The sequence below is a fragment of the Procambarus clarkii genome, chromosome 51 (genome assembly GCF_040958095.1).
Source record: "Procambarus clarkii isolate CNS0578487 chromosome 51, FALCON_Pclarkii_2.0, whole genome shotgun sequence".
NCBI classification, from domain to species: Eukaryota; Metazoa; Arthropoda; class Malacostraca; order Decapoda; family Cambaridae; genus Procambarus; species Procambarus clarkii.
Window position 1 is genome coordinate 18879129 of NC_091200.1, and position 26154 is coordinate 18905282.

The 26154-nt window shown below is 40.3% G+C and overlaps 1 protein-coding gene and 1 non-coding gene across 4 annotated transcripts in view; both read left to right on the forward strand.

Moving 5' to 3' along the window:
* Window positions 1–8095: 8095 nt before the first annotated feature.
* Window positions 8096–26154, forward strand: part of LOC123774476 (uncharacterized) — a 274120-nt gene continuing 256061 nt past the window's right edge. For all 3 annotated transcript variants that reach the window (XM_069304067.1, XM_069304069.1, XM_069304070.1), the window contains exon 1: window positions 8096–9978. In XM_069304067.1, coding sequence (XP_069160168.1) covers window positions 9642–9978 — 337 coding nt within the window. In that variant the 5' untranslated portion in view covers window positions 8096–9641. The remainder of the gene's footprint in view (window positions 9979–26154) is intronic.
* Window positions 24190–24308, forward strand: LOC123774649 (5S ribosomal RNA). The gene has a single exon (XR_006774975.2). It is a non-coding gene; the product is annotated as a 5S ribosomal RNA (ribosomal RNA).

The following is a 26154-nucleotide window of genomic DNA, read 5'->3' on the forward strand; positions in this document are numbered from 1 at the left end:
CGTCCTAGTTGTTGCTAGGACTTCGTCTTCGCTATTTCTGGAAATGCAATGTATCTTTTATTGCCGAGGTTACATTTTTTACTTGTCCAATGTCTTGTATGCAAGTCTTTTTCCGTCACCCTTTCCCCTTTTTTGTTCTTTTAGGTATTGATATCATACACTCAAAGGTTAGTAAGCAGTGGTAGTAAGCAGTAAACAAGGGCAATCTGTATTCAGTGTCTTCTATATCTATCTCACTCGGCGTGAAAATCAGGTCTAGACTCTGCATTTACAAAGTTTCTCTCTCTGTCTTCTCAGTTCCTGAGGAGTCATCGTTTCCAAATGCATTCTTCCATGATTTAAATCCTCTTTCACTAGAAACTTTACTCTCATGAGCTTGGCTCTTTCGACAGTCTCTCGGAGAATTCTCGTAGTGACAGTGTTTCATCTACATATTCTTGCCTGGGTTTCCTGTTGACTTCTGGGACTGCAGATCGCTACCACTCTCGCTGTCTTTTTCTATCACTCCTGTGATGTACAATCTTGACATCCATTCACTTCAGTTATGTAAATTTTCTTAAAGGTTACCATGTCGGATGATCAGCGGAGTAACTTCCCCTTCTCCCAAGAGAGAGAGAGAGAGAGAGAGAGAGAGAGAGAGAGAGAGAGAGAGAGAGAGAGAGAGAGAGAGAGAGAGAGAGAGAGAGAGAGAGAGAGAGTGTGAGTGTAGTCACCTAGTTGTACTAGCGGGGGTTGAGCTGCTGCTCTTTACTCCCACCACTCAACTGTCAATGTACTGGTTACAGGTTCCTGAAGAACTTGAAGAAATGTGTGTGTGTGTGTGTGTGTGTGTGTGTGTGTGTGTGTGTGTGTGTGTGTGTGTGTGTGTGTGTGTGTATCCGTCTTTAGATGTATGGTCTTTAAGAGATCTTCACATTCTTTTCTAGCATATTTCATATGGTTGAAAGTGTAAGGGATTGCAATATTGCAAACATTAAATTTACTACTCCTATGGCACTCTACAAAAGAATTATTAAAAATGTATATGTGCGTTGTATTTTAAACCATAGTAGAAACACCGATGAAAGTGGTGTGCTCCATGGCAATATCTTGGGACCTCTGCTCTTTACCTTACATATAAACGATTTATATACAGGATTGAACAGCAACATTCGAAAATTTGCAAAGGATACAAAAACAAAATGATGAGTAAACTCAGAAGACGTCTTAAAATCATTACAAGACCATTTTAACTGAACGAAAGATTAGAAGATTCAGTGTTAATACTGAAATATGGAGGATCCTGAGCCTATGTATTGACAATAAACTCCAGATATCAGCAGGAGTAAGATGAAATTGGCATATATGATTGCGACTAAAATCTGGGAGTTATGATTAGTACGCATCCTAAGCCAAAAATACATGTTTAAATGTACGGAATTGAGCAAGTAAGGAACTGGGATTTACTCAAAGGTTAGCTAACAATAAAATTTCAAGTCATGACGTCTATATACACAGATAGATACAGCCAGCTTCCCAGTGTATAATACACAGCAAGTTTACTGTAGTCCTGGACTATATTCTCGATCTATAATACTTGCTGGATGGTCAGTAAACTCTTGTTGTAGCCTTAATATCTTTCAGACCAAAATATCTAACGTTATTTTTCAGCTTTATCTGGCCCTAGTTAGGTCACATTTGTTTCAGACAGCTCAGCTTTGGTCACAGAATTATGAGATGGATATAAGTATACTTGAACGTGTTCAGAACAGGATGACAGACGTAATTACAGCCATGAGAAACTTTGCTGGTGAAGAGAGATTAAGAAGGCTTAATTTGCATTTCTAGAGTGACGAAGATTAATGAATTATTCATATGATTATAGGATACAGTAAAGAGAGTATTGACAAGGTGTCATGTGGTGTCATAAAGTGTCATAAGATATCACATGATGTGATGAGGGATTATGAAGTGTCATAAGGTGTCAAATGTGTCATAAGGTGTTACAAGGTGTCATGATGTGTCATAAGGTGTTACAAGGTGTCATGATGTGTCATAAGGTGTTACAAGGTATCATTATGTGTCATAAGGTGTTACAAGGTATCATTATGTGTCATAAGGTGTTACTGGGTGTCATAAAGTGTAGTAAGGTGTCACAGGGTGTCATAAACTTCAAAAGATGTTATCATGTGTGATAAGTGGTCATAAACAAACCTTTTCAGTGTAAGAGCCTTAAATGACTGAAATGAGCCTGATGGCAACAATAGACATTGCGGTAAATTATATATGTTACGGAAGGCAGGGCTTGGGAGCCAACGCTCGACCTTGCAAGCACATGTTGGTGGGATCAAGTCGCGCGCGTGCACACGCACTCGCACTGAGCGGTTTGGATGGGTGAGCGGTAATTGAACTGGAGGAACGAGGATGTAATTGGATTAATGACTGGAGCAGCGAGTGACAGGTGAGTGACAGGCTGCAGGTCCGAGCCACCACCCACCTAATGTGTGTGTGTACTCACCTAGATGTGCTTGCAGGGTCGAGCTATAGGCTCCAAGCCCCGCCTTGTGAACGTTTATAGATTAATGCACTGACTCATTTCTCCCTCTTGTACTAGTATTTACATTTACAATGTTAAATCTCATTTGCTTCAACGACTTATGCATCTAACTTATTCCATTTACTGACAGCTAACATTGAAATAAGTTCTTCTTGATGCATCTGGGACTCATTTGCTTCTCCTGTTTTCAAATATGGTCCCTCAGAATCTTATATGTTGTTGTCATGTCACCCTTATCTCTCCTTACATCCAGTGCGGTTAAGTTCATTTCTCTCAGTCTTTCCTCATATCTCAATCCTCTCAGCTCAGGAACGAATCTCGTTGCATATTTTTGGACCTTTCTATTTCCCCTTGAGCTTTTTCAAGTAAGGAGGCCATGCTGGAGATGCATATTCAAGAGAGGGTCTCACCTTCGCTGTACATAGGGGCTAAGAACGCTCCTGTGTCCAAGCCTATGAAGGATACACGGACGTTGGCCAGTATTCCATATGCAGCTGTTGCTATTCTGCTAATGTGGGCTTCTGGTATCAAATGTGTGTTGCACATCTGATCTATTTCTTGACTTATAATTCCTATTCCTTGACCTATAATTCTTGATTTATATATTAATTCCTGACCTATTTCTCTATCATATCTATTTTTAAAATTATGTCCATTTTTAGGTATTTATCTCTATCATTTTAGGGACGTAGTGTCCCTTCATTACGAATTGTCCTTTAGGTCTCCTGTCACCTATTTCTAGTTTCATCCCTCCCTTACACTTGACGATGTTGAACTCCAGTTACCCTTTTTCGAACCAACTCTGCAGCATGTGAAAATCATCTTGGTGAATCTTACAATCCTCATTTACCACATCTCTTCTCATTAGTTTGGCATCGTCTGAGAGGTGCGAAGTGTAGCGAGAGGACATCGAAGAACAAGGTAAATCTGGCCAACACGGAAGATCTGGATCTAATCAAACTACCACAATGGTTACTGAACGATGCAGCTGAGACCCTGATGGAGCCGCTGATAATATTTTATAAAACGTCGATTGAATAGAAGGAATTTGCATTGTTATAAGAATCGACTTCATTGGAAAGAGATCTGTTTCCTCCTCTCTAGCTCCTGATTGTCAGTCACACACTGACTCCTTTAACAGTGTTTTTTTTTTATAATATTATTACACATCATAGCCACCCGCAGTGTCGCCAGTACACACAATAACTCCGCTACCAATCAGTGTTGTCTGTGCAACAGAACAAATAATTCCACCTACCAGTGTTTCCATTGAAACAATACACTCACAGTGGCCCATTACTAACAGTGTTTCCAGTGCAATAATGCAGTACAATGACTTTTGTAACGCCTCCTAAATTGAAAGAGGATCCGGTATGATTCTTTCTGTTGCTGCGGCTATTTGAGCCATTTATCTAACCCCGCATCTTATCCACCATCTTAGAGAAGTCTGAGGTAATCTATTAATTTTTGACACAGAACGCTTGAGTCTCCCAAGACCGCAAGGATATCTCCGGAGAGTGACATTTCTTTACTCAGCGAGTCTCACATTGCACTAAGATGTAGGCCACGTTTGAGTGGAGGACTCCAAAATCAGTGTGATGAAGTCTCGTATAGTGTTTTAATGTACCATAAGTAGTGTCACGTTTAAGCTGTAAACTTCCCTCTACATTCTAACCTTCAACACGTTATTACTACAAGACGTGGGGAAGCTTGTGAACTGTGGCTCTTCACGACTTACAGCACATGTGTGAATGCTTGTCACTGCAACATCATTGTAAAAGTTGCACGCAATTGCAACTCTTCTCGAATTCATCAATTTCTCTAGTTGGATCGGAATGGCACTCAGTATCTCACTCTACCTGACACCTACAGAACTTGGCAGCTTCCATGTAAGCCTGTGACATGTCGCTATCTTCCTGGTTACTCAGATGGGGTCGCCAATTTATCAGCAATTATCCGACGCCAAAACATCCATTTTCATTATTGAAATGAAGCCTCCAACCTCAGGATCTACGCCTCTGCATTTTTTGATGCGCTCTCATTGACTGAGTAACTCACCTGGCTCACTGTGATTAGCCAAGCTTTGTTGAACTTTTCTTATTGGAGAGATTGTATTCAATTCATCTAGGATATATTCGATGCAACCATTCTACTTAACTTGAAATAATGGGCACCCAAACAAACACACACCAGCTTCAGTTAGAAGAAAATCAGATTCAGTGGCACTTAAAGATGCAGTCGTATTATAAATGTGATTGGGTCAGAAAATTAACGAATATACACTAATTTGCAATTAAGAATGGCTAGGCTACATGAACATTTACAATTTAAATAAACGGTGACCCGTGACACTCTTACAGTTTCATCAGTACACTGTGACAAACCTGAAATCTACGACAGTATCCTTCGTACAATTCCCCACACTGACCCCCATAACAGTATCACCATTGTAACAGCATATATTAGCACTATAACTGGATTTTCAAAGCACTATCAAATACCGACTCTATGTAATAGTGATCAAGTACACCATCTTGAATACGGACTCCTCTAACTGTCCCACACTACACTATCTCACACTGAATCTATTAACATCAGTATCCCTAGTGCACTATTGCACACTCAAAAGCAGTGACACTGTCTCGAGTAGAGAAAGTAATCCTCAATATTTACAGCGAAATGTACTCAAGTCAAACACGCCTGGGCGGCCGACCGTTCAATACGTCACCATTACTAAAGGCACAATTAATGTCTCGAGCCCATTTGCACCGATCCGAGTCGAGCTGAGCTGGAAGGACTCTTTGGGCTGTGAAATTAATTAATGAGATCGTAAATTGGGCAAGGTTCTGTTAGTGCTGTCGTTCTGCCTCACGTAAATCCCGGGTGGGATGGGGTTGGAGAGGAGGGCCCCTGTTTTTTTGTCTGTGGATCGGACCTAGAGATTTGTGTATTTGTAGGAAGGCAAATGTCCGAGAGATGAATAAAACACTCAAATGCGAGAGTTCAATTCTTCCAGTGTGATGAAGTCCTGTTCTCTATCCTTCCTCATAGGTCAGTCCTCTTAGTTCAGGAAATACCTTGTTCTATATCCTTGAACATTATGATTTATTTGTAATTTGTGTAAATGCAGCCTCAGCATGAAACCACATTTTGTAAGGAAGTTTCATGCTGAAGTTGCATGTGGATATATGTCATGTAAATCATAAGGTTTCTTTTTGTTTAAAGCCTGAAGGTTATCCGGACGTTTGCAAGCTTAAAGTATGTTGGCAAGGTTATTCTGCTAATGTTTTCCTCTGGCATAATATTTGGGATTATTTTTACTCCCAGGATTTTCTCCTTTTTTATAAATATAATCTGTCTTCTCTTTATTTTAAACAGGAGTTTTGGGGTCTGCCTGTTACTGGATTTAGGTGCAGTTGCTAATTTGATAACCATCTCTTAAGCGATGACTAGTTCATTTTGATTTACATTGTACCACTGTCCTTTTCGGTTCTGATTATTCTCGCAAGTTTAACATCGTCAGCAAAGAGTGATCTGACGACTCCAGTTTTGTCTGTCAGGTCGTTAGCATTTATTATTAAGAGGATGGACCATAGTGTCAACCCTTCTGATATTAACCCAGTCACATGAATGCTCTGAAATTCATTTTACAGGTCCTCTTTACTACCTTGTTAGGATAATCCCTCACCCAATTTAGAACTCTTCCAAATAAACTAATCCGTTTTTTTGTATCTTGTGTAATTATCTTTTTTTTTTTAACACAGTCGAATGCTCTCTGACGATCAGGAAATATTAAGCGTTTCAAATCCTAATTCACATGTTTGATTTAAGTCATATTTTTTAAAACTTTAATAAGTTTGGTGCAGCAAAATTTTTCTCTAGCTGCTTTAAGTATTCCAAATGTATCTTTTGGTTCAGTCCTTCATGCATGTGATGTTTGTTAGTTATTCAGGTCAGTGGGTTTTTGCTTCTATGCGCCTTCCTGCATATTTTAACCACTATCAACAAAATAATGGCTCTCCATTTTTATTGGAAGAGTCACGTTCTGAAGCAAGGTGTTGGCCCAGGGCTTCACGTTCCTCTGTTAGTATCCATACTGAGCCTCTTATCTTGGGCTGGGGCTTCTATTGCATCCAGGCCTTCATGTTTATTTCTTTTGCCATCACTTTCATGCGGGAGATTCCGTTCTCCAATGTTCCTTAGCTCTAGGAGTATGTCAGGATCCCGATGGAAAATTTTATGGAAACTTTTGCTGCGTACTTTCCATACTTACTGCCATGCGTTTGGTTGTAAAAGCGTAGACTTGAATGTCTTATTCCTTGGATGTACCTTTTTCTCTATCCATTTTCCATTTTCTATATCTATTTCTCTCCTTATAGCTGCCTACCTCTCTCACCCTGTTTCTCTTTCTCACACTCAGATAGAACAGCTATTAGGAATCTCGAAGACGCATTATAAGGTTTCAGAGCACTTATGCAAATGAGCATTAAGGCTATAGATTCGCATACTAAATTCGACGAATTAATGTTGAAGTAGTCACAGGAAAATTAATATGTAGATATGGCCGTAATGAGTTAAGCGAATCTTCTCTATATTTCATGTTTTCTTCATTTGAGAAGTAAAAAATAAAGTTTAAGAAATTTATTTTTCAACTTTACTATGATCTGAGGCTAAGAAAGGCGTTTCGTAGATCCTGTCCAAATTTTCAAAGGCAGCATACAAGTGAAAACGATTTGACTGAAGCAGTCAAATATGTTGGGCAAAAGTGAGGTCAAGTGTCACGTGTACCAGTAGGCTCACTACAGCTTACCAAATTTCAATAATTAATTGACGGCTGGCACAGTATACTGGATGTTCTGTCTTGGTCTCGAAGATGGAAGAGTGTAAACAGGTGTTATAGCTGGGTGATGGTAGCTGACTGGGTATATTTAACATGCAGTGCCTCTCCGATATCCAATTTTCTATTGACGTTGTATCTGTCGATTTTTTTTGGTCAGCATATCTCTGGTGATCATCTTAGTGTGTGTAGAGACCATTTGTTCCTTGATAGGGCCTTGCTGCATGTGCATGGTCAGACGTTTGGAAAAATTGTTGTTGTCTTGCCTATATCCTGAGATCGTTGAGACTGACGGTCCTTAAGTGGGCATATGAAGGACTATAGACGACATTTGTCATTTGGTGTCGGGAGCGGTCTTCATGAGCAAGTTGGCAGTCATCTTGCTTATATAGTACACTGTTAACCCAATCTTCTAGCTGGTGTCAGTCTTTAACCAGGAGACTGAGCTGGGTCAAGGCAGTGTATATGTGTGTGTTGGTCCATATATGCATCAGTTCTCCCCTTAGCTTGGCAGTTAAGTCCGCCTGGAGACCATGACGTCGCATTCGTCAATGCGTTAACTTAGAGAAAACATTAGCCATGAGTGTGCACGCACGTGTGTGGGGGCCAGGGACGGTCGGCGTGCATGCACCTGTGCGTGAGTGCGCGTGCGTGCATGAGTGTGGTCGTGAGGTGGTGTTGGCGTGAGGGAAGCGGGACCAGTCATCGTCTGGAGGGCGGCAGGACCGGCCATGTCCGAGTACCTCCTGCCAACTGCTCGCACCTCTTGTTTAAGTAACCCCCACTGAGGAGGTTGGTGCCGGTGGTGCCACCTGGTAGCAGTAGTGGTGGTGGAAGACTGCACGCCAGAACCCGCCAGTCAAAAAAAAAAAAAATAATGTAAAATACAAAATAATTTGAAATCACATTTTTATTTGCGTGCATATCTCATGAAAGCAAATGTCAGGACACTGAATTGATCAAAAAGATCAATTCTTACATTCTCTTTCCTTACAATTGGGCTTTGTGTTTAAAATATGACAACTAACAACGTAGTGCAATCCATTGTTTTATTTTCATAGTGAACCAAAGGATCTTTTCTTGGTGATCAATATTTTGGAAGAAACTTTGGTGGTGTTTGGAATCGGAATGGCCATAAGAGGAAACAAAATAGTAAAAGTTGAATGCTCATTATAAAGTAACTTTCCAAGTGATCAAACATTTCAGCAAGTGCGCTTGGAGGAATGACACCACAAGGAGCGATGTTATGTCAAAACATCGGCTCAATGTTGCACGCACGACCCGAACACCAGCAATAGCCGCTCAATGTATGCAACATGTAAGAGATCGAGGAAGCGACCCAGCGGTATGAACATCAGCTAAACTCCGAGCTACAGCAGCACCACCATCGTAGCTGAGGCCAGCAAAAGACCAGAGACTCGTAGAATTGATTCTCCTGAAGTCAAATAAATTATTTCCGAAGGTTGTGAGGGGGGAATGCTCGTGACCCCCCCCCCTCCCCTCCCCCCTCCTCGACTGTTGCTGTTGTCACTGCTGTTGCTTCTGCTGCTGACATGAGTCTCCTCATCTACGTGAACATGCGTGTTCGTATGACAATCATGCGTGTACCATGAAGCTTTTAAACTGCTTTGGTCTAAACAGATATTAACCTTCAGACGCGAGTTGCGTTATAGATTAAATATGCTGCTTCTTTATTGATATTAGACTGTGTACAGTGCTGCAGTGTGTGTGTGTATGTGGAGTAGGGAATACAAAGCCTCAGCCTCTGTAATTTTCTATAATTACATGTTCCCATAGTTTTACCTTTTGCTTCAATTTTCTGTGGCTACAACTGTCCATCATCGTATCGGAACTATATATATATATATATATATAAACAATTTAATAACGGCTTCTTGCAATATGCAGCTCCTATAATTGCTATTTATAAACATACTAGATTTGTTAATTACTCGTCTTCACATCTTGTCTGTGCTTAAGCCGTCAGTTACCCACAGACAGCCGTCGAGGCACGGTGTATGTGAGACGCAGGGAGTGATGGCGTTGTGAAGGGTGTCACTTGGAGGCGAGGAGAGCCATCGGTAGTGACAGGTGCCACTCCTGTTGACACGGACCTGGACTACGGGTCCAAGGACGGCACGGGCCTCGCGAGGACACGGTGTGTGTGTGTGTGTGGGGAGGGAGGGGGAGGGGGAGGAGCTGTGGACGTCGCCAGGAACCTGTGGTGGCGTAGGTTGCGCCTTAACCGCTTGACACCTCTTGCGCAGCATGTCGCGCCAGGTCAAGGATGGTAAAGACTCGGCTCACTCTCGCCCCGTTCCCGAGGGAGCCACGGCGTCGCCATCGGCAGCGCCTCCCTCAGGTTCTAGCGGGGCTAACTCGCCCATGTCCGGCAACAAGATCGTTAAAACGTGGAGAGTCATGGGCGACCGAACCCGCTCTAAGACCAAAGACATCTTGAAGAGGTGGCAGACGATGAACAATGGACAGACTTCGGAAGACTCATTAGCGGGCCTCGATGACTTCAGCGACATCAGCGGCAGCACGGAGAGTGACCGAGGGCACAGGGGCAGCAAGAAGGGCACTTGGAGCGTCCATGTATGGAGTAAGTACCCCCATTAAACCTCCCCATTCCCCCCCCCCCACCCCCTTCCTCCAGCGGGAGTGTTTATTTACATGTGTGTCGCGTGTTGTGGACTCCTTCACTAACTCTCCCTAACGTTTCAGATGACGGATAAAGGGATAAAAGCTCTCTAGAATTAGAACTCTACAACTAGTGTGTAAATATGGTTTCCTTGGTACCTTTCTCTTTCTTACTTGATAATATTTGCCTTCCTGGTTTGATTCAGTGTAAAATAGTAAAGGAAAACAAATAATTAAAATAACATATCGAAACAAAATTGCCTCAAACGATGGCAACGGATAAAATGCGTCACGAAAGCTTCCTAAACAACGAGTGGTCTCATGAAACTAATCATTAAATGACATACTGATAAAGTTGGTAATTTGTAGAGTTTTCTTTTACATGATGTGAGAATAAAGAAGTAAATTGACCGACACAGAAATGGTTAAAACAATGGATTTTCGATTGAAGTGAATAGTATAATATTTAATTATTTTTTCCCTACTATACCTCAATTTGAGTAACGCTCGTAGCTGACACTAGCGCTGATGCAGTGTTTATCAACAAACCATTCCTGGTGCCTTATTTAACACACGATTAAAACAGATAGACAGCAGACATATCGGATTTTCAAACAATCTCAAATAATTAGAGTTAATATGGTTGTTTTTACAATTTCGTATAGTAGTTAAAGTCTGTGAGATTGTTTACAAGAACCAGACGATAACCAGACGAGATCATAATTAAGCCTCACTAATGTCCAAAGTGCATTAATAAATATTATTAAATTAACTGGTAAGACAGAAGGATTTTGAAGACGAAGATATTTGTGTTGCGCGAGAAACAACTCACAATATTTGACGAGAGCATTTTGGGTCACCTCTGACATATTGCTCTGGTTAATCTCACTTTCGCCAGAAATTACAATCTCTTGGAAAAAATGTTGTGATTAAGACTAATGTATTAGAGCGCCGGACAGCTGAGTGGACAGTGCTTCGGATTCGTAGTCCTGAGGTTCCGGGTTCGATCCCCGGTGGAGGCGGAGAAAAATGGGCAAAATGTTTCTTTCACCCTGATGCCCCTGTTCACCTAGCAGTAAATGTGTACCTGGGAGTTAGACAGCTGTTACGGGCTACTTCATGGGGGATGTGTAACAAAAAGGAGGCCTGGTAAAGGACCGGGCCGCAAGTACACTAAGCCCCGAAATCATCTCACGATATCCTCAAGATAACCATCACTACTCAAAATGTTGCGTATAGGCCTTCATTCTCCAAAAGCACGCATTTTAACACATAATAAACATGTTTGCATTCAACCTAAAAAAAAAAAAAATTGCTTGAAATCCTAAATATATAATACACGCACTACAAACTCATTTTCAACATTTTCAACACTGCACCGTTTCCGTGGCGCAGTGGTAAGATATTCGCTGGAGCTTTTGTGAACGCTTTGGCCTGGGTTCGTATCCATTTTGAAAGAAGACATTTAGTTATAAAAAATATAATGAACTGGTTCAGCTATTATGTTTTGTGAAAATGTGAATAGTACTTTTATTTTCCATATAGTAGATAATCAGAATAATAAGTTTTTAGATATTTAGAAAACACAGACAAAATCTTTACAGTGCAAAATTGAGAATGTCTTAAACACTTCGTTCAAGAAGATTTCCTAGCGCGACCCATATAATTTTTTTTGGAGTTGTCGTTTTTTGGAGACACACACACACACACATACATATTCACACACATATAGACACACACACACACACACACACACACACACACACACACACACACACACACACACACACACACACACACACACACATGTATACATATACACACATATGCATCCAAGAGCTAATAGTTCGATTCTCAGGCACATATAGTAAAATCACACACACACACACACACACACACACACACACATGCATTCACAAAACTTTCTTTTTATAATCTGTAGATAATATTTTCATTCAAAATCCCAATACCCTTTTCAGCTCCTGTTTAATCGTTTCTCAGCTTCTGTTACTTAGTTTCCAAGTTGCTATTATTTAGCTTCCCGGTTCCTGTTATTCACTTTCCTGTTCCTGTTATTCAGCTCTCAGTTCCTGTTATTCAGTTCCTTACTCCTGTTATTCACTTTTCAGCTCCTGTTAATCAGTTTCTCTGTTCCTGTTTTTCAGCTTCCTAGCTCCTGTTAAGAACTTTCAAGTTTTTAAACACGCAGATTTAATTCATTCAATCGTAATCTGTTTTGTTAAACGTTTGAGACAACGCGTCTCAGCTCAGACAACGTTCCATTGTATAGATAAATTACGGCTGAAACTAAGTGAATTAATTAATCAAATCTGCTGTTAATTAAGTCCAATCTTCTTAACCGAATGATCTCTGCAGCTTCTGGTGACAGAACGACACGTATTGCCTAAACCTTCAGTCCTCGAAGCAAGCTTCTTATCAGGTCATTTTCTTCTGATGGGAACTTATAACTGACACACACACACACACACAGCTTCTTTCCTGCTTGTGAATGTCTTTATTTTCGCTTGTCGCTGCATTTTTGCATTTATGAACGTGATTGAGGTGTGCTGAGAGAGGAAGAAGAACAGAAGGAGGAGGAGGAGGAGGAGGAGGAGGAGGAGGAGGAGGAGGAGGAGGAGGAGGAGAAGAGTAGGAGTAGAAGTAGGAGGTGGTGAGGGCATCTACATTCGAAACAGTTTATGGAGTCCTTCATTACTTTACCTTTTTATTTTTAGTTCGTTTTGGTTATTTGAAAGTTGTGCAATAATTGTTTTTTGTTTTATACATCTCTGTAGGTATCTTGGGTACTGTTTTGAGTTTTTACCTGTGTCCCTTTGTATGTGTGCTGCTGCTGTTAATTTGTATATTGGCAAAAGTGGAGGCATATGACAAGGCCTGGTCAGAGACCGGGCCGGGTGAACATTGACCCCCGGAATCAACGCAAAGTTGGATACTCTCTTAGTGCCCGCGGATAATTTGTATCTGAATGAGTTCTCCGTGTGTCTGGTTACCTATTTGTGCCTGAAAGATCTAGATGTTAGCTTTTGGGCCCCCGCCTTCCTAATCGTCAGTTATATAATGTACTGACTCTAGACCAATTTTTGCCATGAAATCTATTATCTCTCTCTCTCTCTCTCTCTCTCTCTCTCTCTCTCTCTCTCTCTCTCCCCATCTCTTTATCCCTTTTGGTCACCTGAAACAATTACCCTGATGGCTACCAGACTGCTGACCTGGAATCCGCTTGTCGAATAAATATGACGGTACATTCGAAGGGGAAGATATTATATTCGACCACTATTTTTTTAACTGTTTGTTCGGTAACCTGCAAGATAACTGGACGATTGTATACAGAGGGAGAGAGAGAGACATTACGCCTCCAAATCCAAATATGAAAAAAACTTTTCAACTGTGTTTTACTAGTCAGTTATTGGCCATGACTGTGACAGTGAAACGTTGGTGAGAGAGAGAGAAAGAGAGAGAGAAAGAGAGAGAAAGAGAGAGAGAGAGAGAGAGAGAGAGAGAGAGAGAGAGAGAGAGAGAGAGAGAGAGAGAGAGAGAGAGAGAGAGAGAGAGAGAGAGAGAGATAGTCCTCATGGACACTGGTGGTGTCTGAAGGATAGTCTGTACAGATATTTTTGGAGGGGAAGGTAACATATGTTGGGAGGGAAGAACTGAACGATCAAGGCAAGTACTGAACCAGTGTGTGTGTATTTTGTAAAATAGTAAGGGATTTAGCCGGAGGGGAATTGTGTGAGAGTGGGAAAGTTTGAGAGACTAAAATAGGCTTAGCGAAAGAGGGAGGGATTAAAGAATAAGGGATTTATTGTGCAAAGGGACTGAGTGAAAGATGGAGAAAATGAGCAACAGAGGGAAGGTAGAGGACTATCAGGAGGAGGCGCCAAGCCATTACGACTATATAACACTTGGAAGGGGTCAGGATAAAGATTTGGGATGGGACTGCGGGAAGGAATAGTGCATAACCACTAGGACGGTCGGGGATTAAACGCCGACCTGCATGAACCGAGACTGTTGCTTTACCGTCCAGCCCTAGGTGTAGGGCGAGCAACAGAGGGAGGGAATTAATGGGTGAGGAATGGGATAGACAGGCTTGAATGCGTGGGTATGAGAATGTGAGTGTGCGTTTCGCGCATGTGAATGTGTGCATGTACACGAGAATGCATACGAAATCTTTGAGTGTTTGTATATATATGTGTGTGTCTGTGTGTGTGCGTGCCGGTTATGACATGGACGTGACGAAAGAAGCATTTTCTACAGCAACTATTTTAATCACAGGAAGATAACGGGCCTCTGTTGTGTTATGAAGCCATACGTCATCACAGCACCACTCAGCCGGCTCTCAGAGTCATACTCACCCACAACTACCATGGAAGACTGCCAGGGAAACATTTAATTAATGTTAGAATGTCTAGTTTTTGTTTTAAGTTAATTTGATGAAACTTTGTATTTATGAATGTATTATTCTTGGCCAAAATAGATGGCAGCAGGTACAACTATATTGTAATATCTTCTGACGGTTATAAGGCAGAGTATATAGTTATAAGGCTGAGACTGGTAAGATGTCATTATAAGTTTCTGAGGAATACTTGAGGGAAAATTGTGTCATTTCAGTCATGTGTGTTTATATAAAACTTCACATAATAAGCTAAACAAAAACAAAACAGAATTAAAAAAAGGAAATGGCATTAAAAAAGCTATTAAACACAAAGAAATCATATAAAGAGTGGACTAATATTGGCCCAAGAGTCAAGGAGGTTCTAAGTACGTCCCCAGAGCTTCTTCAACTGTCATTAACCCTTCTTGGTGATGATCAAAGTTTGTACCAACTGCTTCTCTTCTTCGCCTCACACTCTCGAAACACCGTCAAGTTCTTACACATAGTGTATTCCCAAATGTCTTCGAAGTTCCAGAAGGAAAAATGGTTTTGGAGAAAATATATTTTGTCTCCACTTCATTGTATCACTGGCACATTTCCCGGTATCTTGAAAATGTCTGATCACTCTTGTTTGAAGCTGTGGTTTGGGGGAAGAGGGGGAGTTGTTAGTGAGGGGAAGAGGGGAGGGGAGGAGAGATGAGCTGTCTTCATGGCAGTTAGAGCAGATGGCAATGAAGGAGACAGGCTGTTTGGCCATGAATTGTGACTAGTTGGTGAGTGGACGACTCTTAAAATGTCTAAAATAGTCTCCCCTCTTCGTTCAGTTACCTGGCCTCCTGCTCTGCCAGTAGGTGATCATCCAAGATCTTCGTGTTATTATTAACGTAAGCTGTTTGGTTGCCAATTAAGCCAAGCGTTCTCATTAGCCATCAATCAATGTCTGATTGGCCATTTAAGCCAAGTTCTCTGAGTGATCATTCGGCTTTTCACGACTTTTCACGCCAGTCATATTCTAGTCTAATATGGTAAAGAGAGAGAGAGAGCAAAAGAGAGTGAGAGAGAGAGAGAGAGAGAGAGAGAGAGAGAGAGAGAGAGAGAGAGAGAGAGAGAGAGAGAGAGAGAGAGAGAGAGAGAGACAGAGAGAGAGAGAGAGAGACAGAGAGAGAGAGAGAGAGAGAGAGAGAGAGAGAGAGAGAGAGAGAGAGAGAGAGAGAGAGAGAGAGAGAGAGAGAGAGAGAGAGAGAGAGAGAGAGAGAGGGAGAGAGAGAGAGAGAAAGAGAGAGAGAGAGAGAGAGAGAGAGAGAGAGAGAGAGAGAGAGAGAGAGAGAGAGAGAGAGAGAGAGATAGAGAGAGAGAGAGAGAGAGAGAGAGAGAGAGAGAGAGAGAGAGAGAGAGAGAGAGAGAGAGATAGAGAGAGAGAGAGAGAGAGAGAGAGAGAGAGAGAGAGAGAGAGAGAGAGAGAGAGAGAGAGAGAGCGAGAGTGTGGCAGAGTAGAGTGAATCATTATTTGTAAGCATATGAAAAATTAGTTTACGAGTAGAGAGAATAATTTCCGAAAACATTGTTTTTGAGTGAAGGAAAACAATGATTTTGAACCAAGGAAAACTGTTATTTGTGGATGAAATTTTGATTATGTGAGCTTAGAATAACTTGTAAACATATGTTTGTTGAGACAGATTTTTTTCTAAATATTTATGCAGTAAAATATGAAAAGTATATCATTTTCACTGGAAACATAACAATAAAATATAATAACTTTGGATTTGAGAAGAAAAATGTAATTTAGACTTTTATTATCAACAATGGTGATTGTATTGTCTCTATGTTATTACAGAAGGATTGTCTCTATTTAAGTATAAAAGGATTGTCTTTATGTTATCATAGAAGGATTATCCCCATGTTATCATAGAAGGCGTGTCTCTATGTTGTCTTAACTTTCAGATAGCTTGTCTTAACGCTATCAATGAAGGCTTGTCTCCACGACATCACTGGGAACTTGCATTAGTGTTGCATGAATTATGTCTTCATGCTTTTATATAATAATGTCTTTTTTCGATCGAAAAAAGGCACTAAAACACCTTAAGATATCTTAAGACGGATATCTTAACATGCTATCATGGTAATCTGTGATATCATAGCTGGATTCCTTGAATGATAATATAGGAGGCTTATCTTCATATTATAGCAAAAGGCGTTTTGTTGTACAGAGTTAAGAGTTTAAGTCTCCATATGAGTCTCTGCTTAAGAGCTTTGTCTATATAAGAGGCTTCATTCCATTTCCTTTTGACAAGCGATAAGAAATTAAACCCTACCAAACCTTGATTGTATCTAATTTAACACAACGTCAGCATTGACTAACATGTACACGTGAATTAACACTGATTTTAACAAACGACTCATGAAAGCTAGTCAATTATGAAGAATTTGGAAAGAAAATGAAAGCAGGTCGAGACAGAGTTAATGAATGCATTTTCAGTAACAAATTGTTGCCAGTGGGTCTCAATGAATAGCACCATAAGAATCCTCTTATTTTTGTTCTGCCATCCATTTTTCATTATTCATTTTCTGTATGCATTATATTTAAAATATTCATATTTACTTACAAAATGATACGTACAGCTGCATGCAGTGCACGGGTAGTAAATGAGGCACAAAATTAATTGGATGTCGGGAAAGTTTACAATTAGGAATAATTTGACGTTTTCAGCGTGTATGGAACCTAATTTAGAGGAACTTTGACGTGCTCAGCGTATGTGAAACCTAATTTAGAGGGAGGTTCACGGTCTCAGCCTATGTGAAACCTAACTTAAGAGTTTGACGTGGTCAGTAAAAGTGAAACCAGACTTAGAGGGAGTGAGAGTTAGGAATGCTGGAAGGCTTACAAGAGCAGGAAGGGAAAAAAGAGATTGAGGGAAGAGGTAGGTGGGTGTTGGTCTGTTCATTAACGAAGACTGGTTCAGAGTTTAGACATGATTTATGATAGCTTAAGGTGGTTGTGCGTGTGTGAGTGTCAAACCGGAAATGTTAGACTGTTGTAATTGGATGTATTCTAATTGATGACATGATCAGGAATGAAATAATTAGTCAGATGAATATGCTCTCACATTGCTAGTAATATGAACATATTCCTATATTTCTATTAATATGAGCATACTCCTAAATCTCTGTTCAAACGAATCTGCTTCTTCATCACTGATCGGATAAACATGCTCTTGCATCACAAGTCAGATGAACATACTCCTACATTACAAGCTAGATGATCATGCTAGTATATCAGTAGTCAGATGATCATGCTTCTACGTAAACAGTCAGATAAACACGATGGCACATCACTGGTAAGATGAACATGCTCTTGCATCGCTGATGAGACACTCATGCTTCTTACCCACGATTACTCTCAGATGACTATGATACTACAACACTAGTCAGATGAATATGCTCCTTCATCACTTGTTAGAGAATCATGCTCCCACTTCACTAGTCAGATGAGCTTGCTCCTCTATCACTGCTTAGGTGAGCATGCTATTACGTCACAGGTTAGAAGAACAAGCTCTTTCATAATTAGTCGGATGAACATGCCCATACATCACTGGATAGAACATGCTCCTACATCATTAATCAGATGAACATTTGAACAATCGTTTTATCAAGTCGATTGTGTCACAATCGACTTGAGAATGGTCCAGGACGGACCGAAACGTCGTCGTCCCTTCACTTTCTAGTGTGTGGTTTTGTCAACATATTTCAGCTACGTTATTGTGACTCCTCATCTGCACGTTCGTACGTCACTTGATTTGGAACGAGTTTTGTTGATAAATGTCTTTTTAGTATATAAGTTGCATATTTCACCTGATATGTAAAAAAATATGAAATTTTTTTAGTGAGCTCGACAAGAAATCTTTTTAGAAATCAACTTCTGCAACCCGTTCTCGCACTTTCGTATAGTCAATATTGACTTATTTAATACGTGCATTCAACCCGTTCTCGCACTTTCTTACAGTAAATATTGACTTATTTAATACGTGCATATGTGACATACTAAACATACTAGTTTACCTTGAAAAGCTTCATAGAAAACACCGATCTTACCTAACCTTCTTAGTATGTTAAGATAAGCATCTTATTTCTTCGTAATTACAATTATTACTTAACCTATTACAGGTATAGGTTAAGTAATAATTGTAATTACGAAGCAATAAGATGCTTATCTTAACATACTAAGAAGATTAGGTAAGGTCGGTGTTTTCTATGAAGCTTTTCAAGGTAAACAAGTATGTTTAGTATGTCACATAGGCACGTATTAAATAAGTCAATATTTACTGTAAGAAAGTGCGAGAACGGGTTGACTTCTGTAACGTACTTTAAATGCATTATATTTAAGCAGTCGGTCATTAATTTTAATATTTTCTAAATGGGAATTAAAGATTTGGGTTTTATTTCTTAAGATATTTTAAGAGGTTCTGGTGCATTTTCTTCGGATACAGTATACAAGGTTCCTGGATTAATTTATGATTCATCTTCGCTACTTCTTAAGTATCTATTTCTATAAACATATATCGTTTGGTTTTCTTTATTTTATCTTGTAAGATTGGACATTTTTGGAGACCCAAATCAGGGTCTTGCCAATGGAGGACAAAGTAGCTATGCAGGCAGCTGCCTTCTGAGAAAGGGGGCTGCAATGACTTATCTTGTAAGAAGCAAAGTTCGTGTTAAGAACCTAGGAATAAATTTTTGATAAGTTAAAAATTCAAAACTTAATTTGAGTTGATAGCTCGGAAGGCCTTTGTGTCCCGGAGGAAATATATTATCTAAACAATGTTTGTGTTTGTCTGTTTTACGGATCACAGTCATATTAACCTTTATTTTCATAAGTGACCGCTATTTTCTTTGTGCTCTTTGCTCTATGGTGACACACGTGTAGCATGAAGGTGTGTGCACTCATGACAATACGCATCATGCAGGTGTGTACACTCGTGAGCCCACACACGACTCATACACGCTATGAGTGCACGCTGCTGGAAAATATATCTCCATAAATTCTTATTTTGTGTGTGTATGCTTGCAAGAGAGCTGCCTCAGTTTTGTCTGACGTTGCTTGGGCTTGAGATGTGTCGAATGGGCGAGCGGAGGGTCGAGTGCCCATGGAGTGGGTCGAGTGAGTGTGAGGGTGGGTCAAGCGAGCCTGGTGTTAGCCGAGTTGGTATTTGTGAGGAGGGGGGATCGAATGAGCGTAGATGTGGTCGAAAGAGCGCGTTGTGAGCCTTGTGTGCATGAAACTGGTCAAGTGGATATGTTGGGTGAGGGGGGAGGGGGGGTCGAGTCGAGTAAGTGTGTCGTGAGTCAAGGGAGCGTGCGATGGGTCGAACATGTGAGTGGTGTGGATAGTCTTTGCCTGGGATGGATCGTGTGGGCGTGCTCTGGTCTAGCCCATTAAGGCTGAATGCGAGGGACATTTCTTTCATCGTGGTGTGTGCTGGGCCGGCCAGCACGCCTCTGTTGACACACTCTTGTGCTTCTCTCTGTAAATGCTCGAGTGTTAGGCTTCTATTACTGCTCACATATTCCCCGTATGTGTATGTATTTGAATTATCTGTATTTACAAGGGGTGGGTGGACTCAGCTCCTGGCCTAAGCCTCCCTCCTGCCGATCGCTATTTAAAATGGCTCCCGACCCATTTACTTCTGATCATACCTTCTATTTAAGCTATGTGTGAAGATAGTGTCAACTGGTTCCTCCTTCAAACTATTCCACACATTCACTACTCCTGTGTTAAAAAAGAAGTTTTCTACTTTGCATCATCACATATTTTCTCGTCTCGCCTTTTGTTTGGACTAAACATTTTGGTTCTTTCCACTTTGTAATTGTTTCAAGGAATCTTATATATTGTAATCGTGTCGTCAATTTTACATCTATTATAAACAATGTGGTGAGATTACATTTTTTCATTCTTTTCTTGTGGGTCAGCCCTGCTTGTTCTAGTCTTGCAGTAAATGCACGGGCTTTCTAATATTTGTCTTGGTGCTTCTTCTACTGGGACATTATATTTAATGAAGGTATAACATGTAATGTTCTGAAAGCTTCCCTGTCCAGGTTTCTGAATGTTAAACAAATGTTTGTCAGCCTTGATTACACCAATGATGTTATACTGATAATGTGTTCCTCCGGTAATTTGCTTGGGGTTAAGTCTACCCACAAACCTTTTTTCTATTCTGACACTAGAAACGTGACTTCCAGCAGCACGTTCTCTTCCTGTGGCCTCCGTTCCAAATCTCAGTATCTTGCATTAAAGTCAAGAAGCCACTTCAGAGACCATTACTCTAATATGTCCAGGTCGAAGTTGGAGTTTCGTACTTCGTCAGTTATAATAATGACTTATATCTGAAGAGTGCTCTTGCATCTTGGCTTAATTAGAAGAGGACTTATCATGTCATCTTTGTTTGAGGTAAACTAAAATAATAATTTAACTGTAGATTGTATTATACTAATTATAAATTTACACAACGTTTCGAACCTACCTCAATGGGACCTCATTCTCAAGTGATGGGACTGTACGGTGTTGTTGTTGTTTTACATTAAGCTACTTGGAACAATAAGTTCCAAGTAACACGGAACTTGGTGAGCTATGGTAAGCCCTAGTGGACTTACCTGGTACAGGAGTGGGGCTGTATATGGTCTCTCTACGACCGCTCTCGGGTCTGTACGAGGCATATTAAATTTATACCATAAAGGAGGTCAGGTATTTCATACAAATAGGCGAAGAGTACGATGTAAAGAGGGAAAAATAGGGAGAATAGGAAAGGAAGTATAGGAATAGAAAGGAATAGAAAGTAAAGGAATAGAAATAGGAATAGAAAGTGAGAATAGGGCAAATATGCCCTATTCTCACTTTCTCCCCTACCGAGACATAATTAAATGCAAAGTGTAATGAAGGATTCCTGGTAATGCTGTGTATTACCGGCATATATTTATATATGTGCCAGACCAAGCTGAGTGTCATTTTATTTTTCTCGTGCAATGTATTCCAGGGTGAGAAGGTACTGTTTGGTTCTTGTGTTCCAGGGAGTGAGGGAGTACTATGCTGTAGCAGTGTTCCAGAGAGTGAGGGAGTACAATGCTGTAGAGGTGTTCCAGGGAGTGAGCTAATACTGGATTGTAACTTTGTTCATGTGAACAAGAAGCTGCATTGTGTCAATATTTTGAGAGAGAGGAGCTGCCTGAATCAGTTTTCAAACCGAGGGATTGTATTGAACAAATGGCCATGAAGGTAGATTGTACCTCCCTCCTGTGCTAGAGTTCCTGAGAGCGAGGTGCTGCAATATACCAATTTTCCTGGGACAGGAGGATATTCTATGACTGATCCTGTTTAATTTATAATTTAATATCCACAAGGTAAGTCTGGCTCATGTTAATAAATGCAGGCAATAAACAGCATTGTCAAGAATCTTTGTACTATTATTTTGTTTAATTAAGTCACGAGTGATAGTGAGGATGAGAGAGAGAAAGAAGGAGTAACTGAGAGAGAGACGTTGAAGTATTTAAAGAAACAAATATATAAATAAACAATTTTATATATATATATATATATATATATATATATATATATATATATATATATATATATATATATATAAAATGAAAATCATGAAAATCCAGAACCTCCCAGAGAGCTCAGTAGAGTTCTGGGTTGGTCGACTTTAATACCATCGTGGCCGAGCTGGTTAAGACAGGCGTCTAGGAATTACCAGGTCGCGAGTTCAAGTCACTCCATTGTCTCAAAAGGGGATTTATTTTCGTTGATATCAATGAAATTAATTTTGTCATTACAATTAATTGCCAAGTAATGAGTTGTAATACAAAAGCACTGGCGGTTGTTTACCTTCCCTTGGGAAGAGAGGCTCTCCAGAGTGTGTGTGTGTGTGTGTGTGTGTGTGTGTGTGTGTGTGTGTGTGTGTGTGTGTGTGTGTGTGTGTGTGTGTGTGTACATATTATTCTTTTAATTACATAATTACATATTTCTTTGTTTAGACAAATACCTACGCACGAATTTATATGTATTTAAAGTTTAAGTTTTTATATTTTTGTTTAATTTAAAGAAACAGTAAAAGGTACTTTTTCCGGTAAGAAAAAAAAAATATAGCACGATTGAACGTTACAGTTGAACCTGGGGACTTAAGTCTTCCGGAAAGAAATACACAACGGTTGCCGAGGATATGTCGACGTTCCGTGAGGACATTTCTTCGTGGACACAGCGTTGATGTGCGCTTGTAAATTCCCCAGAATCCCAGGTCATGTTTACCTTGAGAGGAGCGGCACATGGGACTCAGCGGTGGTGTGGGAGGTAAAGGGGAAGATGGTTGTGTGTGAACTTACCTAGTTGTGCTAGCGGGGGTGGAGCTTCGGCTCTTCGGTCCCCCCTTCTCAACTCTCAATCAAATGCTCTACAGATTCCTATAAATTGTCTTTATCTACCCTATCAATTCCTCTGAAACTTTTGTGTGTGGTGATCATGTCTCCCCTAACTCTTCATTCTTCCAGCGTCGTTGAGATTTAGTTCCTGTTGTCTCTCCTCGTAGCTTATACCCCTTTGCTCGTGTACTAGTCTGGTGGCATATTTCGGAATCATTTCTAATTTAGTCTTGTGCTTGATGAGATACGGACTCCATGCTGGAGCTGAATACTCCAGAGTTTATCTGAAATATGTGGTATACAAGGTTCTGAATGATTTCTTACACAAGTGTGTAAGGGGTTCTTAAGTTGGCTACCTTTGCATATGCCGCTGATGATATCCTCTTGATATGGGCTTCAAGGGACAAGTCTGGAATGATATCAACCCCAGGTCTTTCTCATTCTCCGATTCTTGAAGAATTTCATCTCCCAAATGGTACCTAGTGTCTGATACTATTTTATATGAAAAATAATATAAATAGATGTACGGCACAGAGGAAGGACTTGAATCTTTTTCCCTTTTCTTTAACTAATGCAGCGAAAGTTTAAAGCAATTCACTTTTGCGTTCTTAATACTCAGTCAAAAGTTTGAGCAGCTGGCACTCTGAATGATGACGGAGAGAGACAGAATATATTTTGGTCTGATAATTCTTGAATAGGTTTTCTGCAGATGTGCTGTTATCGTTCATCAGTCAGTGTTCACCTATCAGCGTCCACCTATATATATATATATATATATATATATATATATATATATATATATATATATATATATATATATATATATATATATATATATATTCACAAGTTTTGAAAGTTCCCTATATATATCCCTTTTTTTACCCTTTCATTTCTATCTTTCTGTTTGCTCATTCTCTCTATAGCTCTGTTAGTCTGTTGTTTAATCTGTCGTTAAAAGTTTTTTAAAGTGAGAAACTAACTGGATTATTCGTATCACTTACCAATTAACACGGTGAATAAACGAGATAATGATGATAAAATAGATCATAGTATATATATACTGCAAAACACCAATTCCGAAATAAAATATTCGTATATATGCAGGGAAATATCGTTAGCTAGGGAGAGTGAAGAGTTGTATTCCGAATGTTTTGTGGAAGCACTGACAGTGAAAGAGTTTTTATATATATATATATATATATATATATATATATATATATATATATATATATATATATATATATATATATATATATACTTGTAGATATCTATAATTCTATTGTAATAGCGATACATGAATGAATCTATACAATAAGTAAATATTTTCGTAAAATTTAAATATATAAAAGTATATTTCTTTGAATGATATATATGGCCAACGGCCATACCACGTTGAGAACACCGCTACTCGTTCGATCAGCGAAGTTAAGCAACGTTGGGTTTGGTTAGTACTTGAATGGGTGACCGCCTGAGAACACCTAATACTGTTGGCAATAATATTTAAGGGGCCTGACAGCTGAGTGGAGAACGCTTCGTATTCGAAGTCCTGAGGTTCCAGGTTCGATCCCAAGTAGAGGTGGAAACAAATGGGCAGAGTTTCTTTCACCCTGATGCGTTTGTTCACCTAGCAGTAAATAGGTATCTATGAGTTAGGCAGCTGCTACGGGCTGCTTCCTGGGGGTGTGTAACAAAAAGGAGGCCTGGTCGAGGACCGGGCCGCGGGGACGTTCAGCCCTGAAATCATCTCAAGATAACCTCAAGAAGATAGTAAGTAAATACTGTTTCAGGATGATTATTTCATAAAGACCAATATAAATTCATTTGTACTTAAACCATTTGTTTTGCAAGGAACATTTATTTTCAGAGGAAAAAAAAAAAGTTTGATCTAGAAGTTAGTTATATGTTATGCGTGAGTTCCGTAGACTTATACATCAAAACGAATTATTTTTATTATTAAGATTATCTTGAGGTTATCTTAAGATGATTTCGGGGCTTTTTTTAGTGTCCCCGCGGCCCGGTCCTCGACCAGGCCTCCACCCCCAGGAAGCAGCCCGTGACAGCTGACTAACACCCAGGTACCTATTTACTGCTAGGTAACAGGGGCATTCAGGGTGAAAGAAACTTTGCCCATTTGTTTCTGCCTCGTGAGGGAATCGAACCCGCGCCACAGAATCACGAGTCCTGCGCGCTATCCACCAGGCTACGAGGCACCCTGTAGTGATACACAGAAATCACAATAACGTGATAAATCAAATGAACAAATCCACAAGAGCTTTGATGAGGGGTTCGAACCGATGCGCTGTATATTCCCCGTCGTGCTCTAGTCAACTGCACCACGACATGGTAAAATAATTGCAACCTGGAGGGAGCCGGTCGGCCGAGCGGACAGCACGCGGGACTTGTGATCCTGTGGTCCTGGGTTCGATCCCAAGCGCCGGCGAGAAACAATGGGCAGAGTTTCTTTCACCCTATGCCCCTGTTACCTAGCAGTAATATAGGTACCTGGGTGTTAGTCAGCTGTCACTGGCTGCTTCCTGGGGGTGGAGGCCTGGTCGAAGACCGGGCCGCGGGGACACTGGGGCCCCGAGTGTCCCCGCAGTTTATTTCTTATCATCTCAAGATAACCTCAAGATAACTGGAGTGCTACTGCACCCACGAGGATTCCTAGGCTTCCACTGAAGCCTACCCGGGGTTTCACACAACTTCCCCCATTCACTCGGGCTGTCAACCAAATAGTTCTAGCTTCGACAGAACTACACACAGATGCAGAACTATTTGATTGACAGAACCCGCTTTTTGAGTAAACTCAAGAAACATTTAATTTTAGAACCTGTTAGAAACAGAAATATCTGTTCTAATATGATACACAGACACTCAGAGATACAGAGTAAACACATTAACGTGATATATATCAATGAGAAAATCAACTTGAGCTCTTAGGTGACTCGTACCCACGACCGAGAGACTTGCTAAAAGTTATACAACGGGATTTCTACTGAAATCACAAGATGTCTGGAGGCCTCTACTGAAGAAAGTTCAAATTTTTGCGTATAACCTCCCAGAACACGGTGTATGAACTATGTTCCTTTCACCCTAGGGCTTGGGAGTTTATATGTAAAATCTTAGACTGTGTTCAGCAGAGGCCACCAGATTTTCTGTGATATTAATAGAAATATGGTTGTATAACTTTTATCAAGTCAGGGTGGTCCAGTGGTTAGCGCCATTGGCTGGGAATCTCTCAAGTGTGGGATCGAGTCTCATCAGAACTTTATTTGATTTTCTCATTATTAAATGTATTATATACCTTTATTGTTGTTATTATTATTAAAATTATTATTA